Source organism: Palaemon carinicauda, chromosome 14, assembly GCF_036898095.1.
Source record: "Palaemon carinicauda isolate YSFRI2023 chromosome 14, ASM3689809v2, whole genome shotgun sequence".
NCBI classification, from domain to species: Eukaryota; Metazoa; Arthropoda; class Malacostraca; order Decapoda; family Palaemonidae; genus Palaemon; species Palaemon carinicauda.
Window position 1 is genome coordinate 45312088 of NC_090738.1, and position 27500 is coordinate 45339587.

A 27500-nucleotide genomic window follows, 5' to 3' on the forward strand; every position below is an offset into this window, starting at 1 on the left:
ACTTTTTATTGTTTTATTTATCCATAAAAGAAATTTTGTACAGTATTTTATAAAAAAAAAAATCTATAAGAAGGATTTCTTACAGTATTGTTAAGATAAAAGCTACAGTATATATATATATATATATATATATATATATATATATATATATATATATATATATATATATATATATATATATATATACACACATACATACACACACACAGTGTATATACAGTATATATATAGCTAGAAAGCTAGAAATGGAGTGAAAAAAAAATTGACGGGTAGGTTGCTGTTTGCCGCCATGATGTGTTTCGAAATATACGAATTTCCAATTACACGAGGCCTTTCATCGACCAAATTCTCGCATAATTCGGGACCCTACTGTATGTGTATATATATACAGTATATATATATATATATATATATATATATATATATATATATATATATATATATATATATATATGTGTGTGTGTGTGTGTGTGTGTGTGTGTGTGTGTGTGTGTGTGAGTGTGTGTGTGTGTGAGTAAAAATCACAGGGAAACATGATGCTCAGATGCAAAAGAAACACAGGGAAAATGAAAATATGAAATATATGATTAAGTCCTGACTAGTTTCATTATACTTCTTCAGAGGACCAATTTATTAAACGAGGTTTCTTTACATTTTATATCTACAGCAAACATACGAACATACATATAGAGACTTATAGAACAATGATGCTCCCATACCAGCTACCTGTGCTGTTGTCAGGTGTTTCCTGGGCGGAGATCAAACTTCATTAGACACCTGCCAGAAAAGGTAATTTCTGGTGACCGGTAAATTCTTGTTTTGACTTTCAATATAATTTATTTATATCAATAATGGTAGCCTTATCCATATAAATATATAAGCCAAATTATTTGTATATACAACATATCTATAAATATAAATATATACATAGACATACATACATATACACATACAGTCATTCATATACAGACACATGCCTAAATATATACATAGACATACATGTGTACACATACAGGTATACATGTTTGATGTTTCTTTCCAATAAGTTATTTGAATGAACCAATTTCTTTACACATAACCAATTAATAGTTATATTTCTATCTCTAACGTGGGCAAAGAATGCATTATCATCTTGAGCATATCTGACACTTTTCTTATGTTATTCAATTCTCTTTTCTAGGGCTTTACCAGTTTGACCAATATAGAATTTTTCACATGAATTGCATGATATACGATATACACATTCCTTGGTAATGTCAGGAGAATTCTTTATTAAGGCTGTTTTTATTGTATTGCTACTCTTACATGCTACATTTACATTGATTTTTTGCAAAAGTTGGAGAATTTCTTTAAAAGAATTATCATAAGGCAGTACAAGTAAATTTTGTATATTGTAGTTCTTCCTGTTATCATTACCAAAAAAGGTCTTTTTTTGCTGTTCTTCGTGCATCATCTAACACAATTTCAGGGTACTTCAGTGTCTTACCTATTGCTCTAATCTCCTTTATTTCATCATCAATATATTCAGGGCTGCAGACCCGAAATGATCTTAAAAACATAGAAGTAAATACAGATTTTTTTAAAACTTTGTTGCTTTGATTTGAGTAGTAATGGACATATGGGTAGAGGATGGATAGGCTGTTTTTACTGTTGGAGCCCTTGGGCTTATAGCATTCTGCTTTTTTTAACTAGGGTTGTAGCTTGGCAAGTATCAATGATAATAAAAATAATAATAATAATAACAATAAACAAGGTAAACCTGTATTCTTCTAAATATCAAACACCCATTATTGATACATAGCAAATATAAAATCAAGTATAATAAAAAAGAATAACTAAACAGTGACATATACTACATACACACAAATAAATAAACAGCTTATTCACACCTAGATAGGTTCGCTATCTAGTTGGTTTAGGAAGAACCCTTTTTCTTTTATCATGGTCAAGCTTTGAACTTCTTGAAGAAATAGCATTGAATTTTAGGTAAATGCTGTTGAAATAATAAAGCTTTATAAAGTGTCTCAAGACTTAAAATATTTAACAACTTAATGTTCTTACCTAAAGCACCTTCTCTCGTTAAATGAGTTTGCATATCAATCCCAACTAGTGATCCTTGAAGAGCTATTTGCCCAAGGTTATTTACAAGTTTTACTCCTATATTTTCAATTTTCAGTTGAGTTTTCTGTTGAGATAAAATGAATGTTATATCAAGTTCAATTTAGAATAATATAATTTTTTCAAAGCTTAATAAATTGAAATTTATCAAACTTTTACATGTTTTCGTAATACAGATCAATATTTCCACGAAAACAGTAAATGAAAAGGATAATTCATCTACCAAAATTTATAAAGTACTTGAAAAGAATTCTCAAACACATAAAAGGAACACAATTAAACCACTTCATGTTGAAATTAAAGGTGGAAATAAAGGTTATCTACCGTAAACCAATGACCACCATTGAACACTTTATAACATCTTGAACAATTCCCATCATATGTAGGCTACTATTATCACCCTTTACAACATGGAAATGTCTATATGAGGATTTTTCTTTATGAAATTATTCATCTCCATTTTCTTCTGCCCTTTATTCTCTATGTCTGAAATCCAATAGGGTTCTTCATCTACCCACTTTTCCATGATTTCCTGTTTGGCACCCCATCTCATCACATGTCTAAACCATCTTAATCTTTGAATTATCAGTCCTTTACTACATTCTCTAGAAATCACATTTCTTTTTCAATATCTCCATATACCATATAATTGCCAACAGGGAAAGCATAACAGTCATAGTTTACAAAAGTGATAAATGACTGATAAGGCCATGAAAAAAAAAACAGGCCAAGCCTAGAAACGAACACTTCACTGTAGTGATTTCTATAGATTACTGTACCAGAAAACAGTCCATTCCTGTGGAACAGAAAACAAACAAATTTGGAGAGTCCTAAGTGTGGTGATTGTCCAAAGACTAATAAATTCACGAGAGCGAGTGTAAAATTTGCTATGTTACACACGACATTAAGAAACACTTCAGTAAACATCAACTTGTCCAAGCGCTGTATGATCCACGGACATTGCTGGAATTTGTTAGAAATTGGTCATGAAGGAAACGACTGCACCTAATATAAATACATTAAGAAATTTTAGTGTTGTCCAATAGCAGTGAGAGAAAACCACTGAATGATCTTTTTGATAAGAAGGGGAGTAGAAATGTACTGTATTGCAAATGGAAATATATTAATTAACTGTAAATATCAGGAGTAAGACTTAGGTTTTTTATGTGCTGTATGTAAATTTAGTACAATAGAAGATTTTCACTATGGAAACAATGACCCATATAGAGTTTTTCTAAGGTAACTGACAATCCATTAATCTTCCCGTGGTATTTTATAACTTCTGCATTTTGACACTTTGTACATTTATGTTTTGAACAATACTGTACTGTACAATCAATATCCAAACTAAAGTCAAGGACAAATATACAAACTTCATGACCAGCGTCTGGGTTTTCTGTTCAGCATTGGAAATCGAAGGAAGTGTATCACATGAACCAATGCCTTTGATAATACATGTTGCAAATTATGTTTATTAAATAAATATTTTTTCTAAAAGATCAAATTTATTTTTACCACCAAGATGACTGTTTCCTTGCAGCTTAGCCCATTATAGTCTTTTATTTACTAAAATAAATTTGATCAGATTTGAGCTTTTCAGAATTTATTTTTGGAGTAACTCTGTAAAGAGTACCGCTAGATTGGAGTCAGCATACTGACTGATAAAGTCATAGGGAAGTTCTAAGATTATCACAGAGTCCCCTTGCCCAGAATGAAATCAAGGGGGTATGCCAAGAACCTATTTCACTTTGATTTCTTTCTTTTCCCCAGACCTCTGGGGCAATCTACAGCAGTGGTGTTAATGTGTGGTCGGCATGCTGACAATAGACAGTCTGTGTGCTACGTTCAGCCGCAGTCCGCAAACCACTACAATAATAAAAGGAAAGTTAAAGGAGGTTTACATCATCGAGAGTGGTGATTTAATATTAAGGTTAACATCTCAGCAAATAAGGCACAAGCTATTGCTTGGAGGGATATAAGGATACAGGCTACCATCTTGGTCTTCTGCCTTGCAAATCTTAAGTGTGTAAAAGAGTGTCTAAAAGATTGCAAGAATTATGAAGTAGAAGACTCTAAAGTAATAAGAATTTGAAGCTCTACGAGGTGATCTCGAATCTGAGAGGTGGTGTGTACCTTAATGAATAGTGCACTAGAACCACTAGTCAACTGACTTATGCTCATGTTTGAAACAGGGCAGGCTAGGACTAAAATATAACACTGAATTTAAAACTTAATGGCATTGTACTAAAGAAAATAATGATGTTAATCTCTTTGTGAGCTCAGGATTATCAAAATTAACTTGTTAGGCTGTAGCACAGTCAATGGTTACAGCGGCATTATCGCTTTCATTTCCTCTATAAGCTTCTTAGCTTAGCATTCTCAGGAATACCCCTAAACTAAGAAGTAAGCTTCTTTCAAGCTTTAAACTTTGGATCATGATCACATAAAAACAATTCTTAAGCACAACAGTGCAGCAATTTCTAACATATCTGGCAAAGGCTTTTTAAAAACACTAAAATCAGTATAAAACAAATAAAAAACCTGACACCTGGAGCAAAGGAGTACACGTCCTTGTGTTCAATGTCGATTTTCAGACTGAAGAAACTATCCAACATGAGCAGTATATTGTTGTTATGATACAGTACTTGTCTCATTGTTTCACTAAAGGCATTAGTATATTGGAAAAAAATAAGATAGGAAAATTTCTTAATTTTAAAGAGTAACGTTGACATTCCACGCTTTCAGAAATGAAAGCAATATGAACATCATGTGAGATTCATAAAAATAAGAAATTTCATTATAAAAATTCTGTTTATAATGATCCTAAAACTATTAATCCATTTCTCAGTTATTATTAAGGTACCTAGAAAAAATCTACTTTTAGCCTGAATATTTGTGGATTAACAATGAAAATCAGTTTCTGGTTAGACACATTAGCTGAGAAGTCAAGATACTTTAACACTGACACTTTCATAAACTTCCTACAAAGAATTTTTTTTACATAAAATTACCATAAATGAAACAAAAACAAAAACTATGTACAGAATGGTAACAAAATGATTAAAGTGTACCCTAAACATAAGAACGTAGGATATAAGAACTCTCTAAGTTCAATCTACTGATGAAGGTAGAGATCACCTAGCAGAACTGGATCAGTTGCCAATGGGCTTTATAAAAGTTAATCAAGATTCTGCAATCCTACCTGAAAGTTACTCTGGTATTTATGAAAGACCTTGACCATCTTTAGTGGCTAGACCCTCAAATTAGAGAACTTCTACTTTGCTCCTCATAGATTGTTGCAAAAGATAAGTAAACCTGACAAAGCTATCTTGCTTGGAGATTTCAAAGCTTGTATTTGGAAGAAGGGTCTGTGGGAAGGTGCCTTAAGTTATCGTGACAGTGGCAATATGAATACTAATGGTTCAGACTCCTCTCCCTATGCACTGAGCATGATCTTGTACAATAAACAAAATATTCCTGGTTCAGGACAAGTTAAAAGATTGGAGACCTATTTAGTAGAGGAGCTACACATGAATATACTATCTACAGGAGCTCGGCACGTGGAGACCTTACACGTGAGGATTGCTTGCGTGTGTATCTTACATAATGGAACCTTGCATGTGTAGATCTAATGCATAGAGATCAGACGCATGAGAGACTTAGGACAAAAAGCTCTAAAATCTGTAGCCTTAACAGGCGATCCATTGTTTTCAGAAAATTGTGCATGTAAGAGTGACAGTAACCATGCACGTGAAGGACAGCATAAGTATAGAGGAGACCATGCACACAGAGACGTATAAGGCTGATGAGATGATAAAGCTCACATAGCACTATCACCTGAAGATCGTATGCATGAAGATATTTGTGTAGGTGTAGAATCTTCACAATGGCATCTCAAAAATACAGTATAGGCATACATGAGCATGAAGATTTAGTGTAGTCTCCTAGGGTGCAGGGATAAGAAGATCTCTCTTCTCCTCAGCCTTGAGATGTCCCTGAAGTCTCGTCATTTGACAAAGAGAGGACATGATGTGTGTCTGAAGCTTGAGCAGAGAAGTCTCCCTACGAAACACAGTACTACCCCTGTCAAACTTATGTGAAAGGGATGAAGGAGCAGGCTGGGCACATGTAAGATGTTTCTTCTTTTCCTCCAGGAGATAGAAGGACCCAGGAGACTCAGCAGAACAGGAAGAGATTGAAGAAATTGAATTGGGAGGAGAGGAAAGGCAAGGTCATTTCCTGCTCTTCTCATGAGTCTTGGTCAAAAATTTTCTTTCCAAAGACAAGGATCAACAATCAACTATACCTTCTGTAGGCAGGGTCTGGATGGAGGGAATCACTTCAGGAACTCCTTCTGCAAGGATAGGATGAAGGCACAGCAGCAGAAGACTTGGGAGTCCTAGCAATAGCTAGAACTTACAGCATCTTTTCTTTGACAGAAAGTACTCCAGTCCTAAGGAAGGCTACAAGATCCTTAGGGCCAGGTCCTTAGAAGCGTCATCTTCGGTGATTACCCGGGCAGGCTCACTATGAGACGGGCATGAAATTCCTCCTTTACTTGGAGAAGGAGATAAGTCCGTCTTACCTGCCGCTTGCCCTGAGTGCAGGTCTCGGTCATTATCCCTATTCAGGTACCTGCCTGAGGTAGATGGAGAAGAAGAAGCTTGAGTACCAGAAGAAGCCCCCGAAGGCCAAGAATCTCACTTAAACTTCTTCCTCCTCCCCTACTCTGACCAATGCAAAAGCAGTCATTCCCTACAGTCATCACAAGGGGTGGACTGCATGCAGTTATGACTCTGTAAAATTAGCATAGAGAATGGGGATCCACCTCAGTCCTGCTCATGAACCTGTCGCACTTGTGGCCAGGAATACAAGCGCAGGCTCGCATGCTTACACATGGATTCTCCAAAGTCAGTCAAGCATAATTACTCTGAAAAGAAAAGAAAACTAATTTTGAAAGACAGCAGAGTTTTGATAGAACAAAGTACAGTAGGGTCCCAAATTACACGTGTTCTAATTACGCGATTCCTCAATTACGCGATCGATAGTTTTTAAAAATTAAATTTCCTGTATCTGCGAGGAGCATTCTAAATCCGCGAGTCAAGCACCGCGAAGCGTAGGAAATCTATTGTTTTCTTAATTGTATTGGGGGGGGGGGGGTGATGGTTCCCCGATGTCTGAGAAGGGGGGGGGGAGAATGTGAGAGAAAGATTTCTGTTCAAACATTTTAAGACTAGTTTTGGATGAAAAATGTTAAGGTTTGCCCATCTGTTGTGTGAACTTGTCGCTAGGCTAGCCTAACTGTCCAACACCTATATGTATAATATTCCATATTTGTACTAATTAATTTCTATACTTACGTTGTGATTATGGTGAAAAATCTTTATTCATTAAACTTTAAATTAAAACCCATCAAAATCAACAGTGCCATTTGAAATATTGAAAAGTTTCCAAAAAAAAAAATCAACAGAACAGCATCGTCATGGGAACACCTTTGTTGCTTTCGTGGGCAAGACTACCGCTATCATCCAGTAGTAGTGCGTTGTGCTCCGTTTCATCTAAATTGTTTGAAATTCTTTTATATAGTACTTTTGAAACCAAAAATTAAATTAAATAAAGACTATTTTATATCATGCTACTGCCAAACATGTCACTACAACCAAACCCATTACTTTGTTTAGTACGTTCCATCGCCGATCATAACGAACTCGCTAACCAATTTTAACATCTGTCTATAGGTTAACTTTTGTGGCAAAAGATATCTTACCAGGTACTATGTAATAATAATGTTATAATTAATGTTGTTTTATTTATCCTTAGAAAATCAAAATAAATGAAATATGAGCAATTTTGTTTCGTGTTTTTTTTTTTTCCTAAAAAAACGCCTCCTTAAAAGGAAAAAGTTTTTTTTACGTTTCATCGTCGATCATAAACGCATTTACTCCTGAAAGTGATATTGAAGAGCTTTTACTAAAGATGTTATTATAAATAAAGATTATAAATAGGTGGTAAAATATCTATAATTAAAGTGTAGCAGCATCAAGAAATGTTGGGGTTCGCCCTTTACATAAGAATGTACTGTACATTGGATTAGACAGAACGTAGAAAAAATCAATTAGGGAAAAATCGGTATTCGATATCCTCTTCATCAGCATCGTCAATCGGGCTTTTTATTTTTTTTATTCTCAGTCGCTAACTAGTTATCGCACTGTCAAGATCTGCACACATTCCGATAATTCACATTTGAAGGTTTTCTGGGAGAGGATGGATAGAGAAAATACCGAACTATATAAAATGTTTTTTTAACCTGTTAAGCGTCACCCACGTGATAAACCGTTCACCACGATCTACTCGGTACCGCCTTCAACTGTATATTCCGTTCATGACTTTAATTGCCTTTTACAAGCCGTCAGTCTCGTGATATTACGTTTACTCGTATAGTAAGTATAGGATCACCACTTGGCAACACTCTCAGCATATGGGGACTGTGAATAGAAACTTATATGATGTCTGGCAACTATTTTTCTGAAGGTAGCTTGATGTTAGAACTTAGAAAACTGGTTTCCTATCAGTGCGCTCGGGCGTTCATGCATAAGTGGTTATTTGTTGTTCCTTTTGTAATGAACGGTCTAAAGAGGAAGGTTATTTCTTCAGATGAAATAAATGATATTCTTGCTGAGGAATTTGATAATGATAACCTGTTTGATAATGAGAGCACTAGTTCTGAATCCTCCAGTGATGAGTATATTGAAGAAACAAAGTTTTCTTTCGATGCCGAAAGCGAAAATGACTTCTCATTACCGAATGACTGGACAATGAAATTTCACAAAACTATAAAGGGAAAGGAAACGCCGAGAGAGAGAGAGAGAGAGAGAGAGAGAGAGAGAGAGAGAGAGAGAGAGAGAGAGAGAGAGAATAAAGTGGATAAATAATGTACAAAAGTATGACGAACATATTTGAAAACTATACAGGAAACGATATGGAGAGAGAGAGAGAGAGAGAGAGAGAGAGAGAGAGAGAGAGAGAGAGAGAGAGAGAGAGAGAGAGAGAGAGAGAGAGAGAGAGAGAGAGAGAGAGAGAGAGGGGGGGGGGGGAGAGACTTATCCCTTTCCTTTTGTTGCTTATCCAGGCGTAAGATTTACGATTGAAGATAAAAAGAACCCATTAGAATATTCAGTATTATGTAGCCATTTGAAATGAAATAATAGTAGTATTAATTGTTTTTTTTTACTCAACCATTTAATTAATATCCCTACTTTTAACTATAATTACGAATTATAAGCATAAAGAAATTATATTAACTTTGAAAAATTATCATTAGTGAAATGACCGCTCAGGGCAAAAAAAGCGTGACGGTACGTTAGCGGTAACCTGGTCCAAGGGGGACGCTTAGATGTTTTCTGGCAGAAAACTACGGTAGATTATCGTACAGCAGCCCAGTGCACACTTGCGCCTAGTGGCCGTGTTTACGTGTGGGAGTGTCATCATGGATATACAGTACTATACTGTAATTTTTAACTATTGCTAGATACTGTATCAAACCTTGAAAACCCTTTTTTGTTTTTTGTATCTATAGGAAATAATTCTACACCATTCGGAAAATACTGAAAACAGTAAGCTATGCATAGTACAGTAGTAAATACTACAGTCATAGAAAATTATCAAAACTTTAACAACTTTTTATTGTTTTATTTATCCATAAAAGAAATTTTGTACAGTATTTTATAAAAAAAAAATCTATAAGAAGGATTTCTTACAGTATTGTTAAGATAAAAGCTACAGTATATATATATATATATACAGTGAACCCTCGCTACTTCGCGGTTCGACCATCGCGGATTCACCACTTCGCGGGTTTTTTCCATAACCCATATATATATACATATCGCGGATTTTCCGGAAAATTCGAAAATACCGCGAAATCTGAAGACCCCCAAATACGATATTTTGTTACCTGTAATTCCATTAATACTGTAATTAGTAATATCTGCTCTTACTGATTGTTCATTGCATTACATATGATATATAATTCAGCACAGAAAGAAATAAAACACGAAAAGAGAATGTGATCATACGATAATACAGTACTGTATACAGTACGTAGTAAAATTAAATCGAACATGAAACGCAAATCAGATGCAGTCATACCATATTAGAATGGTGTAAGGCTGCTGATGGCTACCATACTACAAATGTAATGGATGTGCATCTTTTCCATGATTCTTTTGTATGTATACGTACGTAGTACTGCATCCAATAATATTCTTTGTTGCAAAAATCACATTTCGAATAAGCGTACGAGAGAGAGAGAGATAGAGAGGGAGAGAGAGAGAGAGGGAGAGAGAGAGAGACACATCCTACAAAAGAATAAAATAGCATACGTAAAGCTATTACGTGTACAGTATTATTATTGTTATTATTATTATTATTGTTGTTGTTGTTAATAAAATTATTATTGTTATTATTATTATCATTATTATTATTATTACTGTATTATTATCATACGATAATTCAGTAATGTATACAGTACGTAGTAAAATTAAATTGAACATGAAACGCAAATCAGATGCAGTCATACAATATTACAATGGTGTAAGGCTGCTGATGGCTACTACTGTACGTACTACAAATGTAATGGATGTGCTTCTTTTCCATGAATCTTTTGTATGTATACGTACGTAGTACTGCATCCAATAATATTCTTTGTTGCAAAAATCACATTTCGAATAAGCGTACGAGAGAGAGAGAGAGAGAGAGAGAGAGAGAGAGAGAGAGAGAGAGAGAGAGAGAGAGAGAGAGAGAGAGAGACACACACACACACACATCCTACAAAAGAATAAAATACTGTAGCATACGTAAAGCTATTATTATCATTGTTGTTGTTGTTAATAAAATTATGATTGTTATTATTATTATCATTATTATTATTATTATTACAGTACTGTACTGTATTATTATCATTATTTATTATTATCATTATTAATACTGTACGTACGGTATGCGCGGGGTATCTTGTATGAGTTGGTAACCTACGCATCATATACTGTAAGACGGGTTGTGATTGGTTCAAGCGCTGATAGATGACGAATCAGAACTCAAGTTTTGTTATCTAGCCTGTGATTGGTGTTTTGCCATCATCTCCAGCTTCCAGCATCTAGGTTCTCGCGGGCCCGGGTCGTCCACTCTCTGTTCCCGCGTATCGCTGAGTAGACGTTCTTAAGTTTGTGAAGTTTAATCTGTGCTGTGTGCGACCTTTTTAAGTTGAACTTTTTGTCAAATCCTACTGTACAATGGCTCCCAAGCGTTCTGCTTCTACTAAGGCTGCTAGTGAGCCTAAACGCCACCGAAGGATGATGACGATTGCTGAGAAGGTTACGCTTCTCGATATGTTAAAAGATGGTAGAAGTTACGCGTTCGCTGCGCGCCATTTTGGGATCAACGAATCTACTGTTCGCTATATCAAGAAGGACGAGGCGAACATTAGAAAGACGGCTGCAATCACCTTTAGCAGATCAGCGAAGCGAGTCGTTACAACGCGTAATAAAACGATCGTACGCATGGAAGGTGCTTTAGCTGTGTGGATTGCCGACTGCCGGAAGAAGAACATAGCCTTGGATACGAACACCATCAGAACAAAGGCTTTGAGCTTGTATGAGAATTTCGCTGCAAAGGAACCTCAAGACGACGACGGCAACCATGCTGAAGAAGATGATGATGCAGATGATCCTCAACCAGGGACATCCACTGATTCCCAGCCTCAGAAACAACGTTTTTTCCGCCAGCAAAGGATGGTTCGCGAAGTTTCAGAAACGCTTCGCTCTGAAAAGCGTTTCCCTGCATGGCGAGGCTACTTCGGCTGACACTGCCGCTGCTGAAACTTACGCGAACCAGACATTCAAGAATATTATCGCCGAAGGTGGATACAAGCCGGAACAAGTCTTTAATATGGATGAGACTGGCTTGTTTTGGAAGAGAATGCCGTCGCGAACTTTCCTGTTCAAAGAGGAAGCCAAAGCCTCTGGCTTTAAAGCATTCAAGGATCGCGTTACCCTCGTGATGTGTGGCAATGCTGCTGGATTTTTGCTAAAGCCGGGGCTTATTTATAAGTCGAAAAATCCTCGCGCTTTGAAAAATAAAAATAAGAATCTCCTTCCCGTGTACTGGATGCATAATCAAAAAGCATGGATTACGAAGATGCTGACCTCCAACTGGTTCCATCAGTGTTTTATCCCGCAAGTCAGCAAATATCTCTTAGAGAAGGGCTTGCCATTCAAGATCCTTCTCCTTATGGATAACGCTGGTGGACACGCAACTGACCTGTCGCATGAGGGCATTCAGGTCGAGTTCCTGCCACCCAACACCACGTCATTAATTCAACCGATGGACCAGGGGGTTATCAGGGCGTTCAAGGCCCTCTACACGAAGAACACCTTGGCGGACCTCGTTGCGTGTGTGGATGCTGCCCAAGAGGATGAGGATGAAGATTTTAACTTGAAGGCGTACTGGCGGCAGTACACCATAGCCACGTGCCTGCAGAATATTCAGAAGGCACTTCAAGAGATGAAACCTGCAACTGTGAATGCGAGCTGGAAGAAGTTGTGGCCCCAGATTGTTTACGACGACGAGGGATTTACACCTGCTGAAATCCAACACTCTGCAATACGCAAATCTGTGCAGTTGGCTGCCATAATTGGAGGTGACGGGTTTGGCGACATGACGACTGAAGACGTCGACGAGTTGTTGGACTGCCATTCCCAGCCCCTAACTGACGCAGACCTCGAAGACCTGACGAAATCGGCAAGCGAAGAAGAGAGTGAAACCCAGGAAGAGACCCAAGAAAATGTCGAAGAAACGGGCTTAACATTAGAACGGCTTGCCAAGGCCTGCAACCATGCGCAGGAATTGAAAGAAATGTTGCAAGAGTGGGACGAGGATATGGTTCGGTCGATGCAATTCTGCAACAAGATCGATGAAGACATGACTCCCTACAAGATGCTCTTAGATCGAAAAAAGAAGCAGCGGCAACAACTTCCGATCACAATGTTCTTCCAGCCTCGCAAAAAAGAGCCAGTTCCTCCTGCTAGTACGCCTTCGGAAGAAATTGAAGAAGTTTCCCAGGAAGAAGTTGAAGAGGTGTCCCAGGAAAAGACACCTCCGTCTGAAGAGACGTAAAATACTACCTGGCTGCACAGTAGAACACATCATCAGCTTCATCATCATCATTTCTACTGTGCAGCAAATTCATCGCCATCATCATTCAAGTTTTTCTTGAACTTCTATCGTGGTGAGTACAGTAACAATCTTTATTTTTTACTTTAATATTCTCACATTCTAAAACTGTATTTGTGCCTGTTTTATAGTTTAGTACTGTACTGTATGCATTAAGTTAAAGGGAAGGTTTTAAAAGTCTACATGTTGTAACCTATCATATTTTTTTTGTTTAAAATTTACATTTACGTACGTAAAACAATATCTCTCTCTCTCTCTCTCTCTCTCTCTCTCTCTCTCTCTCTCTCTCTCTCTCTCTCTCTCTCTCTCTCTCTCTCTCTCTCTCTCTCTCTCTCGTAAATTGATTTCTTTTGTTTAAAATTCACATTTACAGTACGTACGTAAAACAATCTCTCTCTCTCTCTCTCTCTCTCTCTCTCTCTCTCTCTCTCTCTCTCTCTCTCTCTCTCGTAAATTGTTTTCCTGCTTTGCTACGTACAATATGTACTGTACAGTACTGTATGATTTTATATAGATACGGTAAATTATATTTGTAAGGTAACATATTTTGTAAATGCTTTTACTGTAAATACTGTACTGTATCATTACAGTATTTATCACTATCATCATGCGCGTTAAATGCCTTGTTTGTTCTGAGCGTGGTTGTTTACTGAGCGTACAGTACTTTATGACGCCGTCGTTTCAGGCGGCGTCATAAAGAAAAACATTTCATTTGGAAGTCCTAAGAAAAATTAAGTAAAACATTGGTAATAACAAAATCAACATACTGTATAATCAATATAATCGATGCAAAAACTAACCTATACATATATGTGTACACTAAACGAGTTTGTTTCTTCATTATGATCAGAGATGAACGTAAACAAAACATTGGTTGCCATTTTTTATCGTGCTTTTTAGGTGTTTAGGAAACGCATGATATAAAATCGCCTTTAATATTTGTGCCTGTTTTAGTTTAGGGTGCTGTAGTACATGCATTAAGTGTTCTGTACATTAAAGGGTGGTTTGTTAACAGTACTACGTACAAGGGAAGGTTTTAAAAGTCCGAATATACATGTTAAATAAATAGGTAAATATGTCACTACTTCGCGGAATTTAACCTATCGCGGCCGGGTCTGGAACCTATCTACCGCGATAAACGAGGGTTCACTGTATATATATATATATATATATATATATATATATATATATATATAATATATACATACACACATACATACACACACACATACATACACACACACAGTGTATATACAGTATATATATAGCTAGAAAGCTAGAAATGGAGTGAAAAAAAATTGACGGGTAGGTTGCTGTTTGCCGCCATGATGTGTTTCGAAATATACGAATTTCCAATTACACGAGGCCTTTCATCGACCAAATTCTCGCATAATTCGGGACCCTACTGTATGTCCTTACTGTTCACTGGCTGAAGTCAAAGTGGCTACTCAGTCTAATGGCAAGTGGCAGGGCTTCCCCACCACCCACCAGTAACTACTGACACCTTGTTCTAAATCTTAACAACAGAGTTTCAGCTTCACTGAAATCATACTCCAATTAAAGGACGAGGGTTTGTATTCATGTAGGATCAAAAAGGTCTAAAATAAAACAACTCAACACTCACCAAAGGAAAGAAAAGCCAATATCTGTGTAACATTACATCCAAAGATGGCTTTTTTGCACCAAATTGCTGAGGAGGACTGGTCATAGGTGTGGCTGCTAAGGCTTTGTGCTCTAGGAAAGTTAGCATGCGATCACGTATTGTCACCTGTGGCTCACTAAGATGCACCGATATATTCTGAAAGAATTCAAAAACTTTAACTAACAGAACAGGTATTCTATGTTTAGAATATGTGTGAAAACTCCAATACTATGTACGTACATAGGCAAATTAAGACTGAAACTGTTATAAGAGAGCAAGATACATTTTAAAATACATTAATTTTTTTCTTGTAATACATCAATAAGGAATAATAAGTTACATACCTCCATGGCTGCTACAGTTTCTGCATTAGCTTCCACAGAAAATTTGAGTGAAAACATAGACTCAATTAGCGAGGGATCTTTTTCAGTGCTGAGTGTCCCCCCACTTGGATGTTTTTTCTCATCTCCCTCACTCACATGTTGTAGGACTTTGAAGTGGGCACCACTAATGTCAACTTTCAACTATAATAGATATAAAAGGATAAAATTTTATAGGATAATTAGAATGTTTCACAAATACATATTAAGAATATCAGCAACATAATAACAATAGGTTTCAGGATAGAATGAGTGATATGACAGATATCCTGGGTAGATACAGTAAAACCTCAAGGACCTTGACTTCCTGAAGTTCTGTAAAGATTTATTTCTATGAATCTCACATGAGGTTCTCATTACTTCCTACTCAAAGCTCACTAAAGTTGATATCTATCATAAAATTTAAATTTACTTTTTTCCCTCAATTCAATAGCCTTATCCCCATAGTATAATACTACAAATTATTTGGCGTAAAGCAATGCAAGTGGCATGGGTAAGCCCTATACAACGGATTTTGGTCAAAGTGAAAAATCTATTTTTGGGTGAAAGGGCCATGTCGTCCTGATGGAAGGGTTCCTATAGGTAGCCTTCTAAGGGATATTTGCTACAGTTATACTCCCAGAGAATTAAACCAAAGGTCTCCAGGATTCCAACTCCTGCCACGAGTATCCAATAAAGGATATCGTATAATATCAGGGGACGTATTCTAGATACGACACGTCAATCTTCACCCCGAATAGATTCAATGCTTCGATGTATGGGGGAAGAGTGGCAAAGAAAGGGATGCCGTTCTAGGTACCCGGTGGATCTCCTTCCCTACTACTACCGCGACGCCATTCCTATTCTTGTCGTTAAGCGGAAATGGCCACAGATAAAATAATTTTGGGAGGGATCAGTAAAAGGGTGGGTTCCATCAGGACAACATGGCCCTCTCACTCAAAAACAGATTTTTCACTTTGATCAAAATCTGTTTTTTGGGCTCAGGGCATGTCGTGCTCATGGAAGTATACTAGAGAGTTGTCTTGAAATTACTATTAGCTGTGGGTTTGTGTATGTGCCTTCTACCTTGAGTAGATTTCCTTATCTGGTCTACTAGACTTATATGTGAAATTCCAGAGATCTGTCACGTCCACTAAACCTGGAGCTGGTTTAGTACTTCCAGCCCCCAGCAGGGAAATGTCGATATCGACAATAAGGATTCAAGGTTTGTATTCCCCCTTGGAACAAAAAGGAAAACATTGAAGCATACCTTTTTACTTACCTTAAGAATATAAGTTTTATTCCTCTAGAAAACATTATTGTGATTTCAAGGATCTAAGCCCCATACAGGGGTTTTGTGAAACTATAGCATACTTTATTAGCTTATAACTGACGGAGCAGTAATACAGTGAGCCCTTGCTACTTCGCGGTTCGACTATCGCGGATCTTTTTCATAACGCATGTATATACACATATCGCGGATTTTCCGGAAATTTCAAAAATAGTCGCGATATATGAAGACCCCAAATATTTTGTTAATTCCATTAATAATTAGTAATATCTGCTCTTACTGATGGTTCATTGCATTTCATGACATATAATTCAGTACAGAAAGAAATAAAACACGAAAAGAGAATGTGATCATACGATAATTCAGTATACGTAGTAAAATTAAATCGAACATGAAACGCAAATCAGATGCTGTCTGACTTTGTCATATTTGAATGGTGTAAGGCTGCTGATGGCTATTACTACAAATGTAATGGATGTGCATCTTTTCCATGAATCTTTTGTATGTATACGTACGTAGTACTGCATCCAATAATATTCTTTGTTGAAAAAAATCACATCTCGAATAAGCGTACATATCCTACAACAATACAAGCGTAAAATAGCGTACGTAAAGCACACTGTATATAGTACCTTGTATTTGAATTTGTAACTACGTAGCATGTAAGACTGACTGTGATTTGTTCCAGTGCTGATAGATGATGAATCAACTCTCTCTCTCTCTCTCTCTCTCTCTCTCTCTCTCTCTCTCTCTCTCTCTCTCTCTCTCTCTCTCTCTCTCTCTCTCTCTCTCTCTCTCGTAAATGATCATTCGGTCATTAGCGGCAGTTTGTTATTGTTGATTAAACGCCAAAAAAAAAAAAAAAAAAAAAAATGTTTTCCTGCTTTGCTACGTATGTAGGATTTTATATACAGTAGATACGGTAAATAATATTTGTAATAACATATTTACTAAAAGCTTTTAATATCATTATTTATCACTTTCATCATGCGCGTTTAATGCCTTCGTTTGTTTATTACGATCGAAGATGGAGCGTACAGTAAACGAATGGAAGGTTTCCGTTTCAGGTGGCGTCATAAAGAAAAACATTATATAAATGGCATTCATTTCATTTATTTGGAAGTCCTAAGAAAAATTAAGTAAAACATTGGTAATAACAAAATCAACATGTAATCAATATAATCGATGCAAAAACTAACCTATACACAGATGTGTAAATGCGTTTGTTTCTTCATTATGATCAGAGATAAACATAAACAAAACATTGGTTGTCCTTTTTTATCGTGCTTTTTGGCGTGTTTAGGAAACGCATGATATACAATCGCATTTAATATTTGTGCCTGTTTTAGTTTAGGGTACTGTAGTACTGTACATGCATTAAGTGCTCTGTACATTAAAGGGTAGTTTGTTAACAGTACTACGTAAAGGGAAGGTTTTAAAAGTCTGAATATACATGTTAAATAAATACGTAAATATGGTGTCCCTACTTCGCGGATTTTCAGCTATCGCAGTCGGGTTTGGAACCTATCTACCGCGATAAACGAGGGTTCACTGCATTACGTATTTTATTATGCAACTATATTATCAAATGTAGTTACAACAAAGTATGAATCTGATCCAGCATTACAACACACTAAAACACATATTTTCTCGTGTAGAAAAAATATACGAATACATTATCAGAATAATGCCGCTCAATAGAGATGTGAAACCAAATCTATCTGTTATAGTCAGATGTTCGGAAATGCATTAACACTGTAATGAAAACGTTCACTCGGCACTGGTGCATTGATCAGATATGCGCCTACACAGAACAGTATGTTCACCATAGTTATGATCTGCACCAGTCGGTAGGTATACGCATGCACCCGATGCACTGTAAAGTCCCAAAACAGTCCACTGTTCATCGCAGCACTAGACGACGGGTTTAATCACACTACCCACCGCCACCACAAAGTGTTTTATCTCATGTACTTGCTTCACGTAATGTTTGTAGAAGACCCTGGATGATTTCCATCCAGTGTATGAGCTGAGTCTCTCAAAGTCCATATGTTGAAAGAAGTTCAACGAAGAAGCAACTTTCCTCGGATCGTGACCCGCGGGTGTACTGTCAGGATCTGCTATGCAAATAAAGTAGGTGAGCTTCGCTCTCAGTTGTCTTAAAGATAAGTTTGATCCTTAAGTTTTGCCTCTGAAGAGCTGTCCTCCTTTGAAGTTTAAAGTTCTTCAAAGATAGGCCTTAAGACACTCTACTGGGCACAGAGAGGCATCTTCCTTCAATGGGCAGATTCTCCAAGGACCCCACCTCATGGTGGGTAGCTCATTCTTGGCAAGAAAGGCAGGATCGGGAAACAGGTTCACTTCTCCTGAGTCCAAGAACTGAATATGGCCTTTGTTTCTGGATAAGGCTACTATTTCACTAAATCTAGCCCCTGTGGCTATTGCGAACAGAAAAATGACTTTCTGTGTTAAATCCTTTAGAGTACAGTCCTCATTGTCCAGATTCGAAGCATAGTGCAAATCTTTGTCCAAAGACCACGTGATGGGCTTTGGTGGGGCTGCAGGCTTGAGTCTAGCGCATGCTCTTGGGATCTTATTAAAGATTTCACCTAAGAGGTCCACCTCAAAAGCGTACAGAAGTGGTCTAACCAGGGTCGATTTAAAAGAAGTAATTGTAGAAGAGGCTAGGCCTTGTTCGTGGAGATGTATAAAGAATGCAAGACAGAAATCTATCGATATCTCTGTCGGTTTCCTTGCTTTCACAAAGGTCACCCATTTCTTCCATGACGTTTCGTATTGCCTCCTAGTCGAACATTTCTTGTACTCCTCGATGAAGTCAACTTTATCCTTTGAGATTCCGAATCTTTTGTTCGCTGCTAAGGCGAGAAAATCATGAGATGTAGGTTGCTGGTTCTTGAGGATGAAGCGTAGACAGTCGACTTCTGGACCAGTTGAGACAGCACTGGATTTGGCAGTGGAAACAGCTTCAGTTTCAACTCTAGGTCTAGAGGAAACCAATTGCTTTTGGGCCACTTGGGGGCTACTACTGCTGCTGTCCCTCTGAAGGATCTTAGCTTGTCGAATGACTCTTAGCCGGAGATTGGTTGGTGGAAACAGGTAAATGCGATTCCACCTGTTCCAGTCGAGGGACATGGCATCCATCACTTCTGCTTGAGGGTCCAGGTAAGGGACTACGTAACGAGATAGTTTCTTGTTGTCGCTCGTTGCGAAGAGGTCGATCTGCAGTTCTGGGACTTTTTCTGAGATGAAGGAGAATGAGTCTGCGTCTAGGGACCATTCTGTCTCTAAGGGCTTTCGCCTGGATAGAGCGTCCGCCATCACATTGCGGATCCCTTGTAGGTGAACTGCTGATAGGTGCCATCCCTTCTTCCTTGCCAAGAAGAAGATGGCTAACATCACATGGTTGATGTGAGGTGATCTCGAGCCTTGTTGATTTAGACACTTTACTATCACCTCGTTGTCCAGGACCAATCTGATGTGGATTGATCTGCAAGGGGATAGTCTCTTCAACATCAGAAATACTGCCATAGCTTCAAAAATGTTATGAAATGTTTTGAACTGGCGCAACCATGTCCCTTCCACTTTCTTGTCGTGAGAATGACCTCCCTATCTTTCCAAGGAGGCATCCGTATGTATCACCACTGATGGTTGTGGTGGTTGCAGGGGAATTATCCATGCTAAACTCTTAGCTGTTGACAACGGCTTTAATTGCATGCGCAACAAGGCCAGGGTTAACCTTAGTTGATCTCTTAGAGCGTTTGATGCGTATTTCCTCCAGACTCCCGACGCATCTTTCAAACGTGCCTTTAGCACAGGGTCTGTCCCTGCTGCGAACTGAAGAGAGCCAAATACACTTTCCTATTGGCGTCTTTAAATCCTCTTGTGACGGATTAGTCTCCTGACAGATCTTGCTATTTCTCTCCTCTTCTTGGATGGAATGGAGAGGTGGTGTGACTTTAAGTTCCATTGGATTCCTAACCACTGGAACTGTTGAGCTGGAGTGAGACGAGACTTCTTGCAGTAGATCTTGAAGCCCAGGTGCTCCAAAAACTGGATCACCTTTTGGGCTGCCTGCAGACAAGTAATCTTGGATGCTGCCCATACCAACCAGTCATCTAAATATGCTACCACTTGAACACCTTCGGTGCATAGCTGTTGGACGATTGTGTCTGCTAGCTTTGAGAATATCCTTGGGGCTGTGTTCAGTCCAAAGGGCATTGCTCTGAAGACAAACTTCTTCTGTAGTTTAAATCCTAGGTAGAAGGAGTAAAGGCGACTCATCGGGAGATGCCAGTAAGCATCTGCTAGGTCTATTTAGACCGTGTATGCCCCTTTTGGCAGAAGGGTTCTTATGTGTTGCAAAGTAAGCATCCGATACTTCTTGTTCTCGATGAACTTGTTGAGTGGAGACAAGTCTAGAATGACTCCGAGTTTGTCAGAGTCTTTCTTGGGAACACAAAACAGCCTTCCTTGGAACTTGATGGACTTCGCTTTCTTTATCACCTTCTTGTTCAAGAGTTCTGAGGTATATTCTTCCAACAAGGGGGTGGAGTGTTGGAAGAATTAACCACTAGAGAGCCGCTTCCAAATACACATAATATGCACTGCATATACCAAATGTGCACACATGTGCAAGACATGGCTGGCATCATATGTTCTCCTCTGAGTATTTTTTCTGGGCAAATCTTATGCTCTTGGCTTATTTAGTCATTATCTCTGACACTGCATTTTCAGCATTATTATACTATAACATAAAAATTGTGAATATATAAAGGAGCAGACAAAGAAATATGAACAAACGTGCAGCAAACTTTTACTTACAAATACCATATCAAATATAAGAAAACTGATAATCTAGTCCTTGGCTTATAGAAAATAGTAGAATTACTGTTGTGGGATGCTAAAATAAAGTTTTCCTTGGATGTTTTGACAAAAAGTAAATTAATATATACCCAGGTTAGATAATGGTTGCATAATCGACCATAGAGTTTATGCGAATAAACAAAAAGGAGTCTTTAGAAATAAAAAAGATAATTTTCATTAAAAAACTATTTTAAATATAAATGTTTGCCAGGCCAAAATAGCAATGATATGAACTTCCAAAATTACAAGACAGAGGTCATGAGTCACGCTTCTTAAAGGTTGTGGAGAATGCCTAACCGTATGGTATTGGGAGGCAGCAGAAAAAAAGTTCCTCACATGTTCGCTGATGAATAAAAAGATCAGTCAAGTACAGTATATACTAGCGACGAGGTGGCCTCGGCTCTGGTATCAGTGTTAGTTCTCAGCGATGTGTCATCGTGTGCCTAATGTAATCTAGCATAATCGGTACTGTGATGGATTCAATAAAGTCAGAATCCAGAGGTCTTCCTTATATTCGCTAAGTTACTGCTGTGCATGTAGATACACTGACCCTAGACCAGGTAGGACAACATTGCTTTGATATTTTCTTATCATATTGGATACCGTTCCAGCCTCTCAAAGGAAAGTTCTTGAAGACTTTCTTGCTAAGTTTCAGGACAAAGAATGATTTCAAGGCAAAGTCTTTTCTTTTTTTCACCTTTCCTCATTATGGAGAAAGGTGGATGGTGCTTCGATGGATAATTTTCTTTGTCTGATTAGGCCAGTTAAGTTTTATTTAGCTAAGGATATTAGCATTAGGAACACAGTTCCTAATTTTTTTTGTGGCGCTATGGTGCAAGGTCGACATCTATCCAAAAATTTTCGTATCTTCATTATTTAGAACTCGATTACTGAAGCTCATGTTGAATTAGATCCCGGTCAAGTGTGGGACTTGCAGGTTTGGGATCATGATATCACAAGTGTGGCTACTTCTCTTAATTTCTATAGAAATCTTTGTCTGCAAGGATGTTTGGCAGCAGTTCTGTGGCATACCAAATCTGTTGTAGCTGAGCAATAATTAAGGGAAGTCTGGTTTTCTTATTAGAGTTGCTGAATGTTGGGTCATATGTCAGCTAAAGAGGATTTTTTTAGAGTAAATAGTTTTTGCCATGTTTATTTTGGGGTAATTCGTATTGATTATGACGTCAAAGTTTGTATTGGCTTATGGCCCTCTTGGCAATTTTTAATCATCTTTTTCACAATGTGGAATAACGCAATTTTGCAAAAGTTCTCTCTAGCAAACTGGGAATTTACAAGCCTCTGGAAATAGGAGAGGAGACTTGACAGATTGGTTGCAATCTTGGGTCTATATTGCACAATTGCCCTTCTTTAGAGGGTAAGATTCAGCATTGTGAGCCTCACGTGAGATTAACAGAAATAAATTAATTTTGATAATAAAATGTATTATTTCTATAATCACCTGGGGTTCATATAATTCTCTCCCCTTGCCTCCCCACTGATTAGTGAAGTCAAGAGGTTGTTGAAAGGGATTTGGCTTTGTATACTGAAAAGGGTTTACTCACTTAATTCTCATTGTAATACGATGTCATATAATCTGTAATAGTACTGTATACTAGAAGGGTGAGGCTCATGTAAGGAAAGAAAAAGAGAAATTTAATCTTTATGATAGACCTCAAAATAAGCAAGCCTTTAGTCATGTGAACCTAAGGTGAGTATAGAAATAAAATGTGTCTAAAATTCCATTTTTGTTCCTTTTTTACCTCAGAAGCTAAAGATAACAAAATAAATATTAGTAATGGAAAAATAATGGAATAAGTCAGATACCAATAAACAATTCAATAGTACCGTACATAAATTTTACCCTGTCATATCATTTAAACATGTTAGCATTAAAAAGGCTATATTAAACAATATGGGGAAAATACTTGGACAATTAGTAAAAATGGTTAGCAATTCCTCAATTATGAAAATATAGTGACTTTTAAAAGAAAATATATAAGAAGAATGAGAGGAACATAAGATCTTATTTCACTGTAGATCAAGTTTTAAAATTAAATCAGTATGAAAAACTATTGCAATACTTTTTCATTCATTCAACCATAATTGATAATTTCATGGATTGGTCCAAGACCAGGAAAGCTACATCCGCCCCTCTGAGTCCTGGCATTTTGAGAATTCAAAGCATATGCATAACATAAAATGTATAGCGAGTCAGTTAGAGCAGAATACAGTGTATATTTTAAAAATAAATTCTAAGTAAACAACAGCAATAATTATTTAATCATAAATTGTTAAAAAAAATAATTTTCTAGAGGTTGAGTAAATAAATTTACATTTGCTGAGTAGGTTTCTATAGCATTACAATGTTACTACCTAAAGGTCTTGAAACTAAAATGAAAATACTTTTGTAATATACATACCAATATCTTTATGAGACAAAACTTTAAATATTTTTCTAAAATGAATCAAATATAGAAAATTTTAAAAGTAACTTGTATTTTTTCAAGCTATACAAACCTGAGCCCTTTAAAATAAGGATATGTCTTCAGCCAAGATGGAATGGCTACTAAATCTGTTAATGAAGTAGTTAATGACATGTGGTTACTTCAGGAGAGTGGCCCCACCCCACCTGCTGGAAGTGCTTGACCTTTGGCTCAAGACTGAGAGGGATGATTGAGGAATTTTAACTTTATAAGGATCAGGTTTGTTTAACTAGGAAAAATCCAAATTACTGTATTTAAAAATTTTTTGTTTTGTTCCTATGCATAAAGAAACCTTTCATTCATTAAAATAGGGAGAATCACTAATTAATGGGTCGAAAGTCCCCCTGAAACTAAACTAGTTGGTACTTTTTTTCCCTGGATGTGTCAAGTCTGCCTGGTCTCATGAGGAAGCAGAGATGACTCCAACAACCTTCTCTCTATCATAAGAATGGACACGCTGATAGGCCTTGGTCTGTTCACGAGGATTGGTACATGGTCAAAGGAGAGATCTCTTTCCCCGAAGGGGATAGCAGTCCAGAATAATATAACTGGCATATAATGATCATTGCGTTGTTATATATTCCACCTCACTTGTTTAGTGAGATGTCCTGAAGGGCACTCATTACCCTATGTCTTTGCCAGGTTGCCTAATGGCCAGACAACCATCCCCCTACTCTCAGCAGCAGGAGAGGGGGGAACGATGGCATCAGTATTACCCTCTCCCTCCCTATTCCCACTTCCTGGAGGGAACAGGTTGGGTGGTTCAAAATGGTTGTGAATGAACAAGCTTCCTTTGGGAGGAAGAGGTTACAGAGTCTAAGAAAGGCCCTGGAGCCCTTCCTTGCACCTGATCCTACAGGCATAGCCAAAACCCTTGTCAAGATCCTTTCAAAAGGCCAAAGAGTCATGCAAAGCAGCTTTCCACTTCTCCACTGCCGCCTGCATGCGACTCCTTGGGAGGAGAGACGTGGCTTCCCACACTGACATGTTCCATAGAACTTGGGCTACCTCTGAACCAACCTGTTTTAGGAATCAGAACACCAAGACCACCTTGCTCTTCAAAACCCAGTTACCTCATTGGTTTAATGAATGGCATGCATGGAAGGTCAATGACTTCCCATCAGACAGTACGAGACTCTTGTACTTCTCCTAAGACTCCAGGGTTGATAACTTAGTTGATTTTGCTAAGTATATCACTGTGCCTGACCACTAGTTAAGCCAATAAAATGCTTGGAGGGAAGCCACAGTAGATGATTCCATGGCTTCAGGCTCAGTGGCTAAGAATGACGTGCCTTCCAGCTTGGGACTGTCCATGGAGAGTTCCCAGTCACTGCGCATACTGACGGGTCAGCCTGAAGAAGTTATAACGCAGTTTTCTCTACTGCATTGAACATTCTCTGAGTTGAGAGTGCTAGCGGCAAGATCTTGTTTCACTGAATGGAAGCAAAAGAGGTCTCAAATCTACAAATCTGATCATCAACTCGATGTAGGGCCAAACTATCCAGATCTAACTAGGGAAACTCCAAGGATGGCCTTGAACTTTGAGGGACACCAAAATGCCAATCATTGGCCATAATTTCTTCCCAAAGTTGGATCCAAGGTCCGTTTCACTCATGAATGAGTGGAAGAACGTTCACAAAAAACACTCAGACTCTGGACTGTCTGCCTCTGTTGGTATTGGGCCAATGTCTGGTACCTTAGGGGCAGATGGATTCATCATACCCTGAAACCTAGCCGGGGCAAAGGGTGTGGCAGGCTGCTTTGGAGATTCACTTTCCCCCACAAATACAAGCACTCTGACCAAAAGACATACCAAGAAATGTAATCAGGGATTGATGACAGGCCAGGATGACTAACAATGGTGGGGGAAAGGTTCCATGGCACTAATCAAGCAGACAGTAGTAGTTCAGGAAGATCGCACGAGCACCGCTGGCACTTCCACCACCAGCTCGTGGTTGGTGACTGCAAGCAAGTGCACAATGACAGCATTGACATTATCTCCAGATGGGGTACTAAAAATACCATGACCAGAGGAGGGAACAGAAGTCCACTGTACAGGTAGGAAAGTTGAGGGAGGGCATCAATGCTCCTCCAACACATGGTACACAGACCTTTGATCCGCCTGGTTACTGGGTTAGCTAGGGAAACCTGGTCCACATGCTGTGACATGGGGGGTCCTGTGGATGGGCCTAGGGATGACGATACATTGGGCCTTGGCTTCTAGGGTGTCATTAACCAGGACCCCAAGTAAGAGAGGTGGTGTTGTAAGTAGCCATTTCCTTACGACTAAGACTGGCCTTCCTAGACTTCTTCCTTCTCTCCTTAGAAGGAACATCAAAATCAGAGTTGGAAGACAAAGAGGAGTTGGAGGAGAAAAATGCACACATTTGTTCATCTTACCCTCCCTCACCTCAGGTTCCATTAGCAGGGTAGTCAAGGTCTGAGCAATCATTTATGACGACAGTCCTCCGACGGGAGAATAACGTACTGGTTGCTCCAACAGGAATCACAACACTGAGAAACACTGTCATGAGGGAGGAGGAAGGTACACTTACCAGGGCTTGCAACACAAACACAGGGACTGGGATCACTGGCACAGAGTGGGAGGGGAATACAGGTTCTGGAACCAAAGGCATAGGGGCCGCGATGACAGACACAGGGGAGTGACAAACGGGGTATCAAATGAATACCAGGCACCGGGGCAACACACACTGTGGGTTCTGGTCCCATAACAAACTTATACCCACCTCGGGAGCAGCACCAACTCGCGCTGTAGCCTTCTGTACTTCAGACATAGGCATTGTTATAGATGAGCGAGCCTTAGCATTCCCTTTGGGATTGAGGATCACCTGGGGAATCACTACTGGAGGCATCACTGAGGTAACATCAACACCGTTCATCCCTGGCGTCACCACATGAGACAATGGCACTGGGGAGACCAGGAGTGAGGTAGTCTTAGCTATTATCTTCCTTAAAAAAAGACATAGAAAGGAGACCGAAAAACCAGCCGATTCAGATCCAATATCTACTCGTTTCTATTGTATACTCCTGGGAACTGAGCCAGGGATGTATATACAGAAGCCACAGCAGCAGTTGCAATCAATGTGGAAATGAAAGAAATAAGACACTTCCTCAGTGTCTTCATGACTATTGCCAATACAGACACCTAAGAGTGGCCTTAGTTCTCTTGTTACCCTTCAAATCATATGCTTGCCACAGCACAGGAAGCCATGATCTGCCCTTGACACATGGGGATGATCAACAGTCAGTTTAGCTATAAATCGGTTGTGGTATCCACCCTTTCTTTGGCCAGTACAAATCTCTTGCTTCACATCCATCATATACAAGAGTACCTAGCATTCAATTCATGAAATATAAAAGAAAATAATCAAAGCATTTAGTTATGTTGAAACTTTGCATCCGTATTTGTTTCAGGCGAAGACAAAAGTGAAGAGCTTCCAAAGAGCCGGGTAAGCAGGGCTGCTCACACTTCT

The 27500-nt window shown here is 38.3% G+C and overlaps 1 protein-coding gene across 1 annotated transcript in view; it reads right to left on the bottom strand.

Moving 5' to 3' along the window:
• Window positions 1-27500, bottom strand: part of LOC137653565 (protein hobbit-like) — a 572883-nt gene that overhangs the window by 451800 nt on the left and 93583 nt on the right. The window contains 3 exon segments of the mRNA XM_068387072.1: window positions 2062-2185; window positions 14972-15145; window positions 15334-15513. Of these exon segments, the coding sequence (XP_068243173.1) occupies window positions 2062-2185; window positions 14972-15145; window positions 15334-15513 (478 nt within the window).